This window comes from Podarcis vaucheri (genome assembly GCF_965113315.1).
Source record: "Podarcis vaucheri genome assembly, chromosome: 9".
In the NCBI taxonomy this organism is placed as follows: Eukaryota; Metazoa; Chordata; class Lepidosauria; order Squamata; family Lacertidae; genus Podarcis; species Podarcis vaucheri.
In genome coordinates, this window is record NC_138767.1 from 74,616,811 (window position 1) to 74,628,915 (window position 12,105).

General features: G+C 42.0%; 2 protein-coding genes across 7 annotated transcripts in view; one reads left to right on the top strand and one right to left on the bottom strand.

Annotated features, from left to right (window-relative positions):
• The window catches only part of LCORL (ligand dependent nuclear receptor corepressor like), a 60,495-nt gene extending 52,378 nt beyond the window's left edge, over positions 1–8,117 (top strand). For all 4 annotated transcript variants that reach the window (XM_082237327.1, XM_082237332.1, XM_082237328.1 and 1 more), the window contains one exon: positions 1,601–8,117. In XM_082237327.1, coding sequence (XP_082093453.1) covers positions 1,601–1,710 — 110 coding nt within the window. In that variant the 3' untranslated portion in view covers positions 1,711–8,117. The remainder of the gene's footprint in view (positions 1–1,600) is intronic.
• A 787-nt stretch (positions 8,118–8,904) lies between these two features.
• NCAPG (non-SMC condensin I complex subunit G) overlaps positions 8,905–12,105 on the bottom strand; it is a 40,605-nt gene continuing 37,404 nt past the window's right edge. For all 3 annotated transcript variants that reach the window (XM_082237343.1, XM_082237342.1, XM_082237344.1), the window contains 2 exons: positions 10,795–10,867; positions 8,905–9,470 (listed from right to left, as the gene is read on the bottom strand). In XM_082237343.1, the coding sequence (XP_082093469.1) occupies positions 9,365–9,470; positions 10,795–10,867 (179 nt within the window). In that variant the 3' untranslated portion in view covers positions 8,905–9,364. The remainder of the gene's footprint in view (positions 9,471–10,794; positions 10,868–12,105) is intronic.

A 12,105-nucleotide genomic window follows, 5' to 3' on the forward strand; every position in this document is an offset into this window, starting at 1 on the left:
TTGCTTTCTTAATTTTGGTAGTCAGCGCTGTGATTTTTGTGGCTTACCTTACGGGCAATGAAGCCTGATAAAATGTTCAAAAATGGATTAATGGACAAAGATATTATTAAGGTTAATTTAGGGGCTACCACAGCTGACGCTCGGGGGACGCGGGTGGCGCTGTGGGCTAAAGCCTCAACGCCTAGGGCTTGCCGATCGAAAGGTCGGCGGTTCGAATCCCCGCGGCGGGGTGCGCTCCCGCTGCTCGGTCCCAGCGCCTGCCCACCTAGCAGTTCGAAAGCACCCCCGGGGGCAAGTAGATAAATAGGTACCGCTTACCAGCGGGAAGGTAAACGGCGTTCCGTGTGCGGCTCTGGCTCGCCAGAGCAGCGTTGTCACGCTGGCCACGTGACCCGGAAGTGTCCCCGGACAGCGCTGGCCCCCGGCCAATAGATGTGAGATGGGCGCACAAACCCCAGAGTCTGTCAAGACTGGCCCGTTCGGGCAGGGGTACCTTTACCTTTACCTTTACAGCTGACGCTCAGGGAAGACGCTTCTCTGTTCATCAGCTGTGGAAGCTGGAAGAGCAGCAGGGCTTTGTTGAGCCGCCGACCTGATATATGGGGAAACTTTCCCGCACATCTGCTAAGCAGCCGCAAAAAGCCTCTGGCTTGCAAGGAGGCCCTCCCTGGAGCCTAAAGGGGACAACCTCTTTGGGCTCCGGGGAAGGTCTCCTTGAGAGGAGGTGCAACAGGGCTTTGCTGAGGCTCTTCAGCCTTCTGGCTAACAGCTGACACATGGGAAAGTGGCTACTGTTAGCTGGAAAGCCCCACTGCACCTCCAACTCGGAAGGAGTCCTCTTTGGGCCCTAGGAAGGGTCGTCTCGTGAGCCAGAGGTTTGTTGAGGCTGCTCGGATCAGCTGCTCTCCAGCTCTCACTTCATTGCGCGTCAGCTGTGCAAACCCCATGTGTCTCCGGCTCCTACAAGCCGGAGAGACAACAGGGGAGCCTTGACCAGCTCAGCTGAGGTGCAGGGAGGCTTTCAACAAGTCTCTGGCTTTCGAAGAGAGTGGGTCTCCTCGCAAGCCACTGGGAATCTCCAGGGTGCTCCCCATTTTACATGACTTTGCTGATTCACACAGAGGTTCAGAACATAACCCCTGTGTAAGTGGCTATCTCAAAACAGAGATCAAAGGAATAAGCTTCCTTAGATGATGTAAATACCTTAAATTGATAATTTAGGTAATAATATAATTGAGGCAATAATATAAAGTCTTACAACACTATGTATGTGGCTCCCTTGCAAATCACTGACAGACAAATCCTGAATTTGTAAGCTTTGGACAAAGGCTGGGCCGTACGTCCCATTGACTTCAATGGAAAAGATTGAAGAACATGCATGCTTAACTTTTCCATTGAAATTACCAAGGCTGGATTAATTTAGCTGAAATATAAAGAAAAACAGCATTTGACAAAATTTCAAAGAATAAATATATTTGTTCTGATTAAATGGGTTTTTGTACCATCAGAACCTTCTGCTAAATCTGTGAATATTCTGAACGCACACACCATTCATATGAAAATGTGTGAAGTCCAGGTCTTAATTTTCTCTTTTTTATAGGACCTCTTAAACCTGTTGGACTGCCTTTGCTGGGAGGATTTGCAAGCCGAGCTGTTGAATACTCCATGATCCCATTTCAGTTGCCTCTTCATGGAAGCTCCCAAGTCTAACAGCAAAACCCATGAATCGTCAAGATGAGTCCATCTGTCTTGTAGTCCCTGATAAGCATGCAATACTGTGAATGATTGTAAAAACTGAGCAAGCCATTGCTGTAATAACTAAGCAAAACTGCTTTAAAGAGCTAGACACTACCTTTCTGGGGGCTGTTTGGGTTGCTGCCTGGGGTAAGAGCTTTTTCTGATGGTCAGGCATAGTCTTCACAGAAAGTGGCCTGGGGGACTGTGCCTATTCGTAAGCTTCTTATGACTGACTTCTGAACATGCATGCCAAAATCTCTTTAAAATGGTTAGCCATTCGGTCGTGGTGCCCAGAAGTTGCATGCTGGGCAAACTGGCTTCCTAAAATTCCAACCCCCCCCCCCAATGCAGAGTAAAATTGCATTGCTGTGTTTTTATGTGACATTTTGTGTGTATCTTAAGATCTATGTGCGTGGTGTGTTTTTTCAAAAGAACTTTGGAAGCAACCCTGCCGAAAATAGCAGCTTCAGAAACCTCTCTCTGACGAAGTTGAGATTGCTGTAATGAGCCCTCTTTTTATGTATATTTTTTCTTGGTGTTAAACTTAGCTTTTTTTTTTTTTGTCTGCAGAGCTTCCTTAAAACTGTCCCTTTGGCAGACAACTTGGTTGGCAAGTTGTTTGGTTGGTAAGGGATCTTTACTGGATACTTGGACTTCTGCACTGTTACCTCACCTGAGACAGACTAGCGGGAATGTAACTGTGGAAGCTATGGACTTTAACTAGATGTCGTGTGGAGGAATGGGGTTAGCATTGTCGTGTCCTTATTTACCTTAGGGTCGAAAGGGTTTCCCCCAATCTCTGACCCAATCCAGCTCATTAAGGTGGACTCAGGTGAGCATCATAATAGGTGCACACCTGCACTGGCCTTGCTAGTAGACGCTTGCTTCTCTGCACAGATTCCCCCAGTCCAGGACTACATACTGAGTGCAGAGGGAACTGGGAGTGACTTGAAACGGTTTTGTTCTCGATCAGGACTGATGCTACCCCACGGTGATGAAGTTTGTGTAGCTTGAAATGTGTAGGGTCCTTAGATATTATTCCAGTAAGAAATCTACCTCTGCACCGAGCTGTCGATTATTTTCATGTACTTTTGATGGATTTCAAAAGTCTCCAGGTTCATAGCCTTGGGGGGGGGGGGCAAGTTCTGTAGATTCAGTGGGGGGAAAAGATATACTTCCATGGAGGCTAAACTATTTCCCTCTCTCGCCCCTCCCCAGAGCTAGACCTGCCAGGCTTTCATCAAGCAGAACAGACAATCATGTATAGCTTGGTTCATATTGTAGTCTGCAGCTCTGCTCTTTCTTCCCAGTCTGAGGTATCTGCATGGAAGCACCAAGAAACAGTGTAGCAAGGAGTTTGTGCACATGTATATTACTTGGATGGTTTTCTTTAGTACTTGAGCATCGCAGTTTATGGTTTAGCTTTGCTTGATAAGTTCAGATTTTTGGGGGGGGAGAGGGGACGTTCAATCCAACATTGTATAATCGCAGTAGGCATTTCTTTTTTAAAATAATAATAATAATCATGTGTTCAGCTACTCATATTGCAGATTATATTTTAAATAAATGTATAAAAATGCCAGAACATTTTAACATTTTGTAATGATTCAACCTGAGTAGAATTAGGATTGTTAGATTTGGCAAGAGTAACTATAGGGTTAATCCATCACAGCCTGCTTTTTACAGTATCTGTTTGCGCAGAGTTATGTAAACCTTTGCACTAGAAGGTATAGTCATGCCATCTATAGTGAAAAGGGCACTTATATACCTTTTGTCAGTCCCATTGTGTCTTTGCCCTGGTATTTCTGCTCAGACGGCCCAAGTTATAAATCTTCAAGTACAGTAATGTTCACCAATTACATTATTTCCCTCACCAGCCCAATGGGGAGAAGGAAATTCTTTTTCCCCAGCAGAGGTTGATGGAGGGATTCCATGAGCAGAGTATGCACAGATCCCTGAATGTGCATGGCTGATAGATATAGGGGACTTCATTCCCCCAAAGCAGCCATTTGATATAGTAGAATGGTCTGCACAGTGCACATAGAAACCTGTCCACAAATTATCCTCTTCAGGACTATGCCATCTTTTTTAGAAGTCAGGTACTGCTTAAGATAGAGGTTAAATTTAGTTCATATTTACAGACCAGGATGCGCATGCTTATATATAGGCTCTAATAGTATGCAGAGTAAATCATTGGGTGGAATGCAGTTACTTTACTCAGTGTAGTCCTATGGAAATGAAAGGAAGTGGCTAAATTAGGTCTCTTAATTTCACTGGATTTTCTCAAGAGTAAAATGAAGTTGAATAACACCCTATGCATTTGGCCATGCAAGAGCTTGAAGTGGCCTACAAGGATGCATTAAAAGCACAAAGCTCAAATATAGAGTGATACATATGTTTGGAGATTAGTAATACAGCTTGCACTTATGTATTTTTGTAAATAAGCTGATTTGACCATAAAGGATGCTTGCTTTCCATGGGATCTTTAGGTTTAGATTGTCATGAATGTTAATTAGAGCAGGAGATTATGCAGTTACAAACCATGGCTTTCTGGGTCTTGGTGTTGGCAACTACGCTCTGAATATTATTATTAGTAGTAGTAGTAGGTACTACCTATCCTTCACCCTAAGGTTTCAGGGTGGGTCACAACCATTAAAGCACAGTTCTTAAAATAGTTTAAAACTCTTTGCAATCACAGAAATAAGATGGATCCTAAAAATATACATATTGGGTATCAAAAGAGGTGTTTACAGCATTTGCTAGAGCGGTATGATTTAGATGTGTGGGGATGGAGTTCCACAACTTAGGAGCTGCAATAGAAGATGCCCTCTCCCGGGCTGTCGCCACCCCCAAGCTTCTGAGGGTAGTGGAATAACAAAAAAGGCCCCCTCTGCTGACCTTAACACCTGAGAGGGTCTGTACAGAAGGAAATGGTATTTCAGGTATTTGGGACCTGAGTAGTTTAGGGCTTTTAAACACCTTGCACCTTGGATTGGGCCTAGAAATGAACTGGCAACCAGTGCAACTGTTTTAAATCGGGGTAGTATGAAATCTGAACTGGTAGCACTGCATTTAGATCAATTGAAGTTTCCAAGTTGTCTTAAGGGACAGCCCCACACATTGCAATAATCCAATCTGGAAGTTACCAGAGCATGGAGTACAGTGGCCAAGCCATTTCTATCCAAACAGAACCTTAACTGGCGAATCAGCCAAAACTAGGGGGGGGGGGGACCCACCCCTAGTCCTCGCAAATCCCGAGCCTCCAGTGCCACCATTCAATTCATGAGTACCTGGAACCCCATCTAAGAGTTTTGAATGTAGGCCACCGTTTTTAAAAGTTGGAATTAACTGATGATCCCCTTCAGCCTTTTTCCCAATGGCAGACATTGCAGACTCATTCCTGTAAGACTTGTGCAGTTATATTAGACATTTGGATTTCACCAGCCCAGTTCCTATACTGTTTGATCTGAATCTGTTCTGAACATGTACACGGTTTTAGGTGTAGCAGCTAGCATAGGACTTATATGAGTTAAAATCTGTGATGTCACTGGCTTACTTAAGAGTAGTCTTGATCATAACCTGTCGCACCAGTGGTGTATAGCTAGTGACCTATCCTGTAGATTCACGACACAGCAGCCTATACTATAGTTGTCCCCAAATGCAATTCTTGACATTTCTCCATAAAAAAGAAACAGCCACTCACTTATAGGAGAAAATAATATGTAGTGTAACTATACCTTTCAACATATGTGCAACTTAACATACTAAGTAAAATTGATCTTGCTGCTTAATTGCACAGAAAAGCCAGGCTCTTTATAAGGGAATGTCATGGCCTGGAATCATTGTGTTCAATGGCTAAGGGCATTCCTTCATTCTTCTTTTTGAGCTAAAATTATGCAACTGGTAGTAAGTTCATTTGAAAGGTGCTAAACCCAGGCACTTCATCCAGTTACCTAAAAAAATATTTCTGTATTTTTAGTGAAACATTGAAAATGTTTGCTGGCAGATGTACAGGTGCATTTAAAAATACTGTTGAGCATAGCATATAGAGCCTGTACAAACACAACTTAGTTCCAGTTGAGTTTCAGTTACCCAAGTCTATTGGAAACATAGTAGTAAGTGTGCAGAGGTACAAAAGTCCTTCCCACATACCCTTTGAAATATTTGCAAAAATCACTTTCAAGCACTGCACTCTCAGACCATCAATCCATGCTTAGAGTAGCTGCAAAGAAGTCTAATAGTTGCCTGCCTCTTCCATTTACTACTGCCACCAGAGAATAAACATGATATAGAAAGTATAATTTGAAGTGTACAGGACGGGCTCTACATTAAAAGCAAGCAAATACCCTAATGTATAATAGCAAAACAAAAATGGGGTTGGAACTCATTAACTGTAAGTGTAAGCCAGGGGTCTGCAACCTTTAAGACAAAAAGCTACTTGGACCCGTTTCCGAAGAAAAAAAACCTGGGAGCCGCAAAACCATTGCGACATTTAAAACAAATATAACACTGCATATATGGTTTCTTACCTTAATGTCCGATCTGACAGCGGGCGGGAAGGTGACGTCGGGACAGTGCGTGACTAACGCACGCACCGCCCCCATGCGACGTCACAGCCAGTACAGCGCCCGCCACAGTGGGGAGTGTCGGGGCGCACAATGCGCCTCCTCCCCTCGCTAGTATCCGCCCCGGAGCCGCGGCAAAGGTGTAAAAGAGCCACATGTGGCTCCGGAGCCGCGGGTTGCAGACCCCTGGTGTAAGCAATCCCTCAAATCCTATAAGAAAGGGTTCCCCAACCCTCAGAAGCTTTTATTTTTTTGTGGGGGTGGAGGAGAGAAGTTCTGCAAAAGTCATTCTGCTTGTGGCTCTCAGGATCCAACCAAATGTATTCCAGAATTGTCCTCATCTCCCCGATTACTGGGAGAGGGTTATGCAAGAGCATACATACATACATCTGTGCCTTACTACAAGCCAGAGAGCCATGTGTTGTGCAATTTGCAGCAGACTTGAGATAGTTGTAGCTTTTCCTAAACAGAGTTTCACACCCATGACTGCACTAGACGTCTGCACTAGAAGGCAGAATAGACATGTATTGCAGTTCCAATACATGCACTGAGAAGCCTAAACAACTTTACCATTGTTAAGTTATTTTATATACATGTCTCTAGGTGTACTGAGTAGTAGAATAAGTCCGTAGCTTGTAGAGTATTCCAGCACTGGAAGCAGACAGTTTCTGCCTCTGCAAAGCCCAAGAGGTTTCAACGTTTTCCATTTTTAGAAGCGTTAATTAAAACTTTGCTCGAAACCACTACACCCTCGTGATGTTTTCCAGATAAAGTAGGACACTGCTAATCACTTTGGAGACTCCTGTTCCTGATTGGGAAATCCAATTTCATAGTAGTTGTGAGATGGGATCTGTGTATGCTCAAATAGCTCAATCCAATAGGACAGGGCAGCACTTAGAAAGCCAATGAAACCTGATATTCTGGACAGTGCAATAAAATTCAGGTTGCTGCATCTACTTTAGATGATAGTTTCAATTTTTAATCTAAATTTAAATTCCTGTCCTCCCTCTAACCAGTTTCTACTTATGAAAAAAAACAGAAAACTGGAACATATTTGACACAAGATAAGCACCCAACCTGTGAAAATAATGATGTGCCTTAAATCTACCCATGGAGTAGAAGCTAAGTTTCACAACAGCATCTCTGGTCAGCTGTATAGTTTTTAACCAAAAGCTCAAAGATGAAGAGAACAAGGAGTTTGCAGCTCTTCTTGCACTATTGTTTTGTACATTGTGTGCAATTGTTTTTTTCTGCTGAATAAGCATTTTTGATCATGAGATGACATGCTGGGGTTGTGGCTTCATAGTAAACCATGAATATTGTTAGTTGGCTGTGACTCTTTGCATGTAAATACGAAACAACTTCAGTATAGGTCATAAGAATGAGATACTGTCTTTTTTACAGTATGCTGTATTTCTTTCTATTCTTTTGCCGCTAATGATATATTCTCTGGTTTTATTTCGTGCACAGATGTTAATATATTTATGTAACGTGACGTGTAAAAGTTATTCATACATTCAGTAGATAGTTTACCTTGGTGCAAAGCTGTATAAAAATGCAAAGGGTTTTAAAAATCTTACAGATTATAATTATTAAAATGTATGGTATGCTTTCTAAATCATAATTTTCACCTATTCTATGAAATGTATGTGATTTTTTTAAAAAATAATAATCTGAAGGGCCATTGATTGTAGAGAAAACAGACTCAGTCATTTCCTAAGCCTTCATTTTATCAACATTTTGCTAAGTGTTTGGTGACGGGGGTGAAAACTTGTAGAAATTACATCAAACTAAGATTAAAATGGTTATAAACTACATTCTGGATTTTCTGTCTTAAAATGGTTACATTGTCTATAGTTTGTTTTAAAAATAGATTACTTGCACACAGACAGAAGGCAGTCCTGGCACCATGTTTTCAAATATGGAGCATATTATATCCTACAGCCAGTTTAAACAATCAATCAGTATAATAAATCAACCATTTAATATTCACTCTACAACCAAGATTTCAAAGAAACCCACCTCATTTCCAAAATACTGCTAATAAAATACAGCAGCATTTTATGCCTTTACACAGCTTTAAGTATTATGAGCACTAACTTTTTTTCCACCGAAACGTGACAGTTAGTGGATGAGAATTCTAGCACACAAGGTGTACCCAGGACTAATGGATCAGCCATCTCTATCACTACTCCCACCACCAATAGTTTCTTTTTAATAACAACAGTATGAGATACCAGAAGGCAGCCCTGTATAAAGAAGCTTTTAAAGGTTTAATGTCTTACTATGTTTTTATATATGCTGGAAGCCACCCAGAGTGGCTGGGGCAACCTAGTCAGATGGGCGGGATAAATATAATAATAATAATAATAATAATAATAATAATAATAATAATAATAATAGCAAGGTACAGTGGGCAACTTGAACTGACCTATGTTTCAGATACATCTCAAATATAAAGGCAATAAGTCTGAAATTTTAAGGTTTCAGACTTCTAGAATTTTATGCCAGTCCAATCTACCAAAATTCTGCATAATATGTTCATAATCCCGCTTTTACCACCACCTTTGAAGCCAAAATAATCTTACAGCCATCAAACTGGTAAAGATGAGCAATATCCAGTAAATGTCCTTTATTCCATCTTTTAAAAGAGTAACTTCAACAGTACATTTATACATTTTGCATGGTAAAAAAAAACTGACCTATAATCCATAAATAGGTTAGCACCTGCACCATATGCAGGGAACAGAATACAGCTTGCAATTAAGCCAGATATGCAATGTAACCTCATTAGGTGGTACTATTCGCAAATCATCCACATTGTGCACTACTGTCAAATCTTTAAAAAAAAAATATGCAAGTCAGAAGAAACTCTTCCGAAATTAAAGAAAGTATTTGTCTTTGCATACCCAAGTCTAACCATTTACTGCATGTGCACACACAAAAAGGATTAAGCAGAAAATGAGTTACCGAGCAGGTGTGCTTTGCTTTGTTTTTTACATACAATTATTTAAAAGTGGGTTTACATCCAGCTGCACTGGTCTACTTTTCGGTCAGTTAAATTATTTGTCCAGAAGCTTGGAGAGATTCATTCTGGTTTTTTCAAGAGCTGTTGCTTTTGCTCGGCGTGATGGTCTTGCCAGTGAAACAGATTGTTGATCTTCTTCACTGCAAAGTAACAGGGTTTAGGAATCATTAATCCACCATTTTAAACTAGAATCAGCACTCATTTATTTGAGTTATTGCAAATTATTGTGTCAGCCTTCTTTACCTCTCTGTTCTGGGTCATATACACCTCTGCTTTATCTGCCCATTCCCACCCCCAGCTGGGGTGAAACTACAGATGGCCATATCTTGCATCACCACACAACAAGCAGCACTCGCCTGGGACCAGCATGAAAGTATCCCAATAAAGCCTAGGCAGGCTGGTACTGGGAGAGGCCACACAGACCCTAGACCCTAAATTGTTCAGGACTTTCTAAGTGGGTCTGATAACATGCACGAGCTCTTTTGGGAGGAAGGGCAGATTGCAAAACAAATTAACAATATATAATATAAGCCGCAAGTGTGGATCCTGCAAGATCAGTACAGTGGTGCCCCGCAAGACGAATGCCTCGCAAGACGGAAAACTCGCTAGACGAAGGAGTTTTCCGTTTTGGAGGTGCTTCGCAAAACGAATTTCCTATGGGCTTGCTTCGCAAGACGAAAATGTCTTGCGAGTTCCTGCTGGCTTTTTTCCCTCCCCCCCCCCTTTTTCTAAGCCGCTAAGCCGCTTATCAGCTGATCCGCTAATAGCGCTAATCCGTCAATGGGCTTGCTTCGCAAGACGAAAAAACCGCTAGACGAAGAGAATCACAGAACGGATTCTTTTCGTCTTGCGAGGCACCACTGTACACGGTTACGTAACACCTACCGTATTTTTCACTCCATGAGACGAACTTTTTCCCTCCTAAAAAGTAAGGGGAAATGTCTGTGTGTCTTATGGAGCGAATACACTGGATGGCAGAGGGATCCCTCGGCTGCCACTGCAGTCGCGAGCTGAGGGATGCCTCCGCAGCCGGAGCCATGGCTCCCGTCCGTCACTCGCTGAGCGACAGCCGCTGACACACTCTGCGCAGCTCTCGCTTTTCTTGCTTTAGAGCAAGAGCCGTGGAGAGCGTATTAGCGGCTCTTGCTTTGCTGGCTTTACAGCGAGGTCTCGCTTACATAATGGTGACCCAAAGTCCCAAATGATGGCAGCACCAAACAGCTTCCTATACATGTTTCAAAGCACTGAGGGAACTTTGTAGCCCTGCAGGGTCCCACAGCTCACTGCCACAGGGTCAAGTCACCCAAAGCTGCAGTCCTGTTGTATATATGTAAATCAGCAAATGACTAAACAGATCAATTTAGCTGAATGTCTGCTGGTGGGGAGATGAGTGAGAATTATAAATGTTTGTCCAATTGAAACAGGAGTTGCTGCATAAACATTCCATGTTTGCACACAAATTACCTTTCACTTTCGGACTCCACAATTCTGTTATTTCCTCTTCTTGGCACAGACTTGTCTTCCGTTTTTCTCAAACCTAAAAGACCACAAATTATTTTTTCTCCCTCAAAGACTGCCTTTAAAATTGTAGAACTAGTTTCTCTACCCATTTTCACTGCTCCACCCGCAGAGTCCCTGCAAGCACATTCACTGTACTGGCAGTTCCTGACACAAAGTCTCTTTAGCATGCCCAGCTTCTAGCAGGTTGTAAGACTACAGCTCCATCAACACTCAAAGGCTGAACAGGGTCAAAACGAAATCTTCTCTAATCTAAGGGACAGTTCTGTAAGCCAATATTAGAGGGCTTGTAAAGGCCTTAAGGACTATAAAGCCACAAATGTATCTTATCCAATATGTGTTACAGTAATAGCAAAATTATGTGAACGTCTCCGTACATTTTGAGTCACTTACAGACTCATTGTTAAAACTGTGTTTATGGAAGACAATCCTACTCGGCTACAAGTGATCACGAAAGAAGAAGACATTTTGATCATACAGCAACACACTAACAGCAGCTTAGATGTACAGGCAGCAACAAGGAGGATCAGAATTTGAAAAACTGATATCCGAACACACACAAAAAATAATGTAAATATATAAAAATATTAGAATGGGAGACTAAAGATGAACTCATCAAATAGGCAATGACAAAATGAGCAATAGACACTGGGCATATCATTGAAATCTTAGCTTGGGGGAAAATATGGAATAAAACAATGAACTTTTCTGCCCGTTATCAGATAAGAGAAAACATGCAAAAGATGCATTACAGGTGGTATTTGACGCCTGTCAAATTGGTCAAAATGTGTAAAAGAGGTTCCACGTTCTGCTGGAAATGCTTAGAAGCAGAGAGATCATTTCGCCACCTGTGGTGGCAGTACAAATACACCTGGAAATTTTGAGTTAAAAAAGATCTTTAAATTTACTTTCCCTAAGAAACCAGAAGCATTCCTTCTGGACATAACTGGAGATGAAGTGATAATAATAATAATTTATTTGTACCCCAGCCACTCTGGGCGGCTTCCAACAAAGATGAAAAATACACTAAAATGTCACATATTAAAAACTTCCCTGAACAGGGCTGCCTGACTATGCAGATTTAGCGAGCATAAAATATGAAATCAAAATAAAAACAGACAATGAGTGGGAAAACTTCGGGGAATATCTACAAAGATATGGCGTTAAATTTAACGTTCAAGTAGGGGTAATCTTACGATCAACAGTTGATAACAATGATATGGAAGGGGGGCGAAAGAGGATGGGTAAATTAATGGA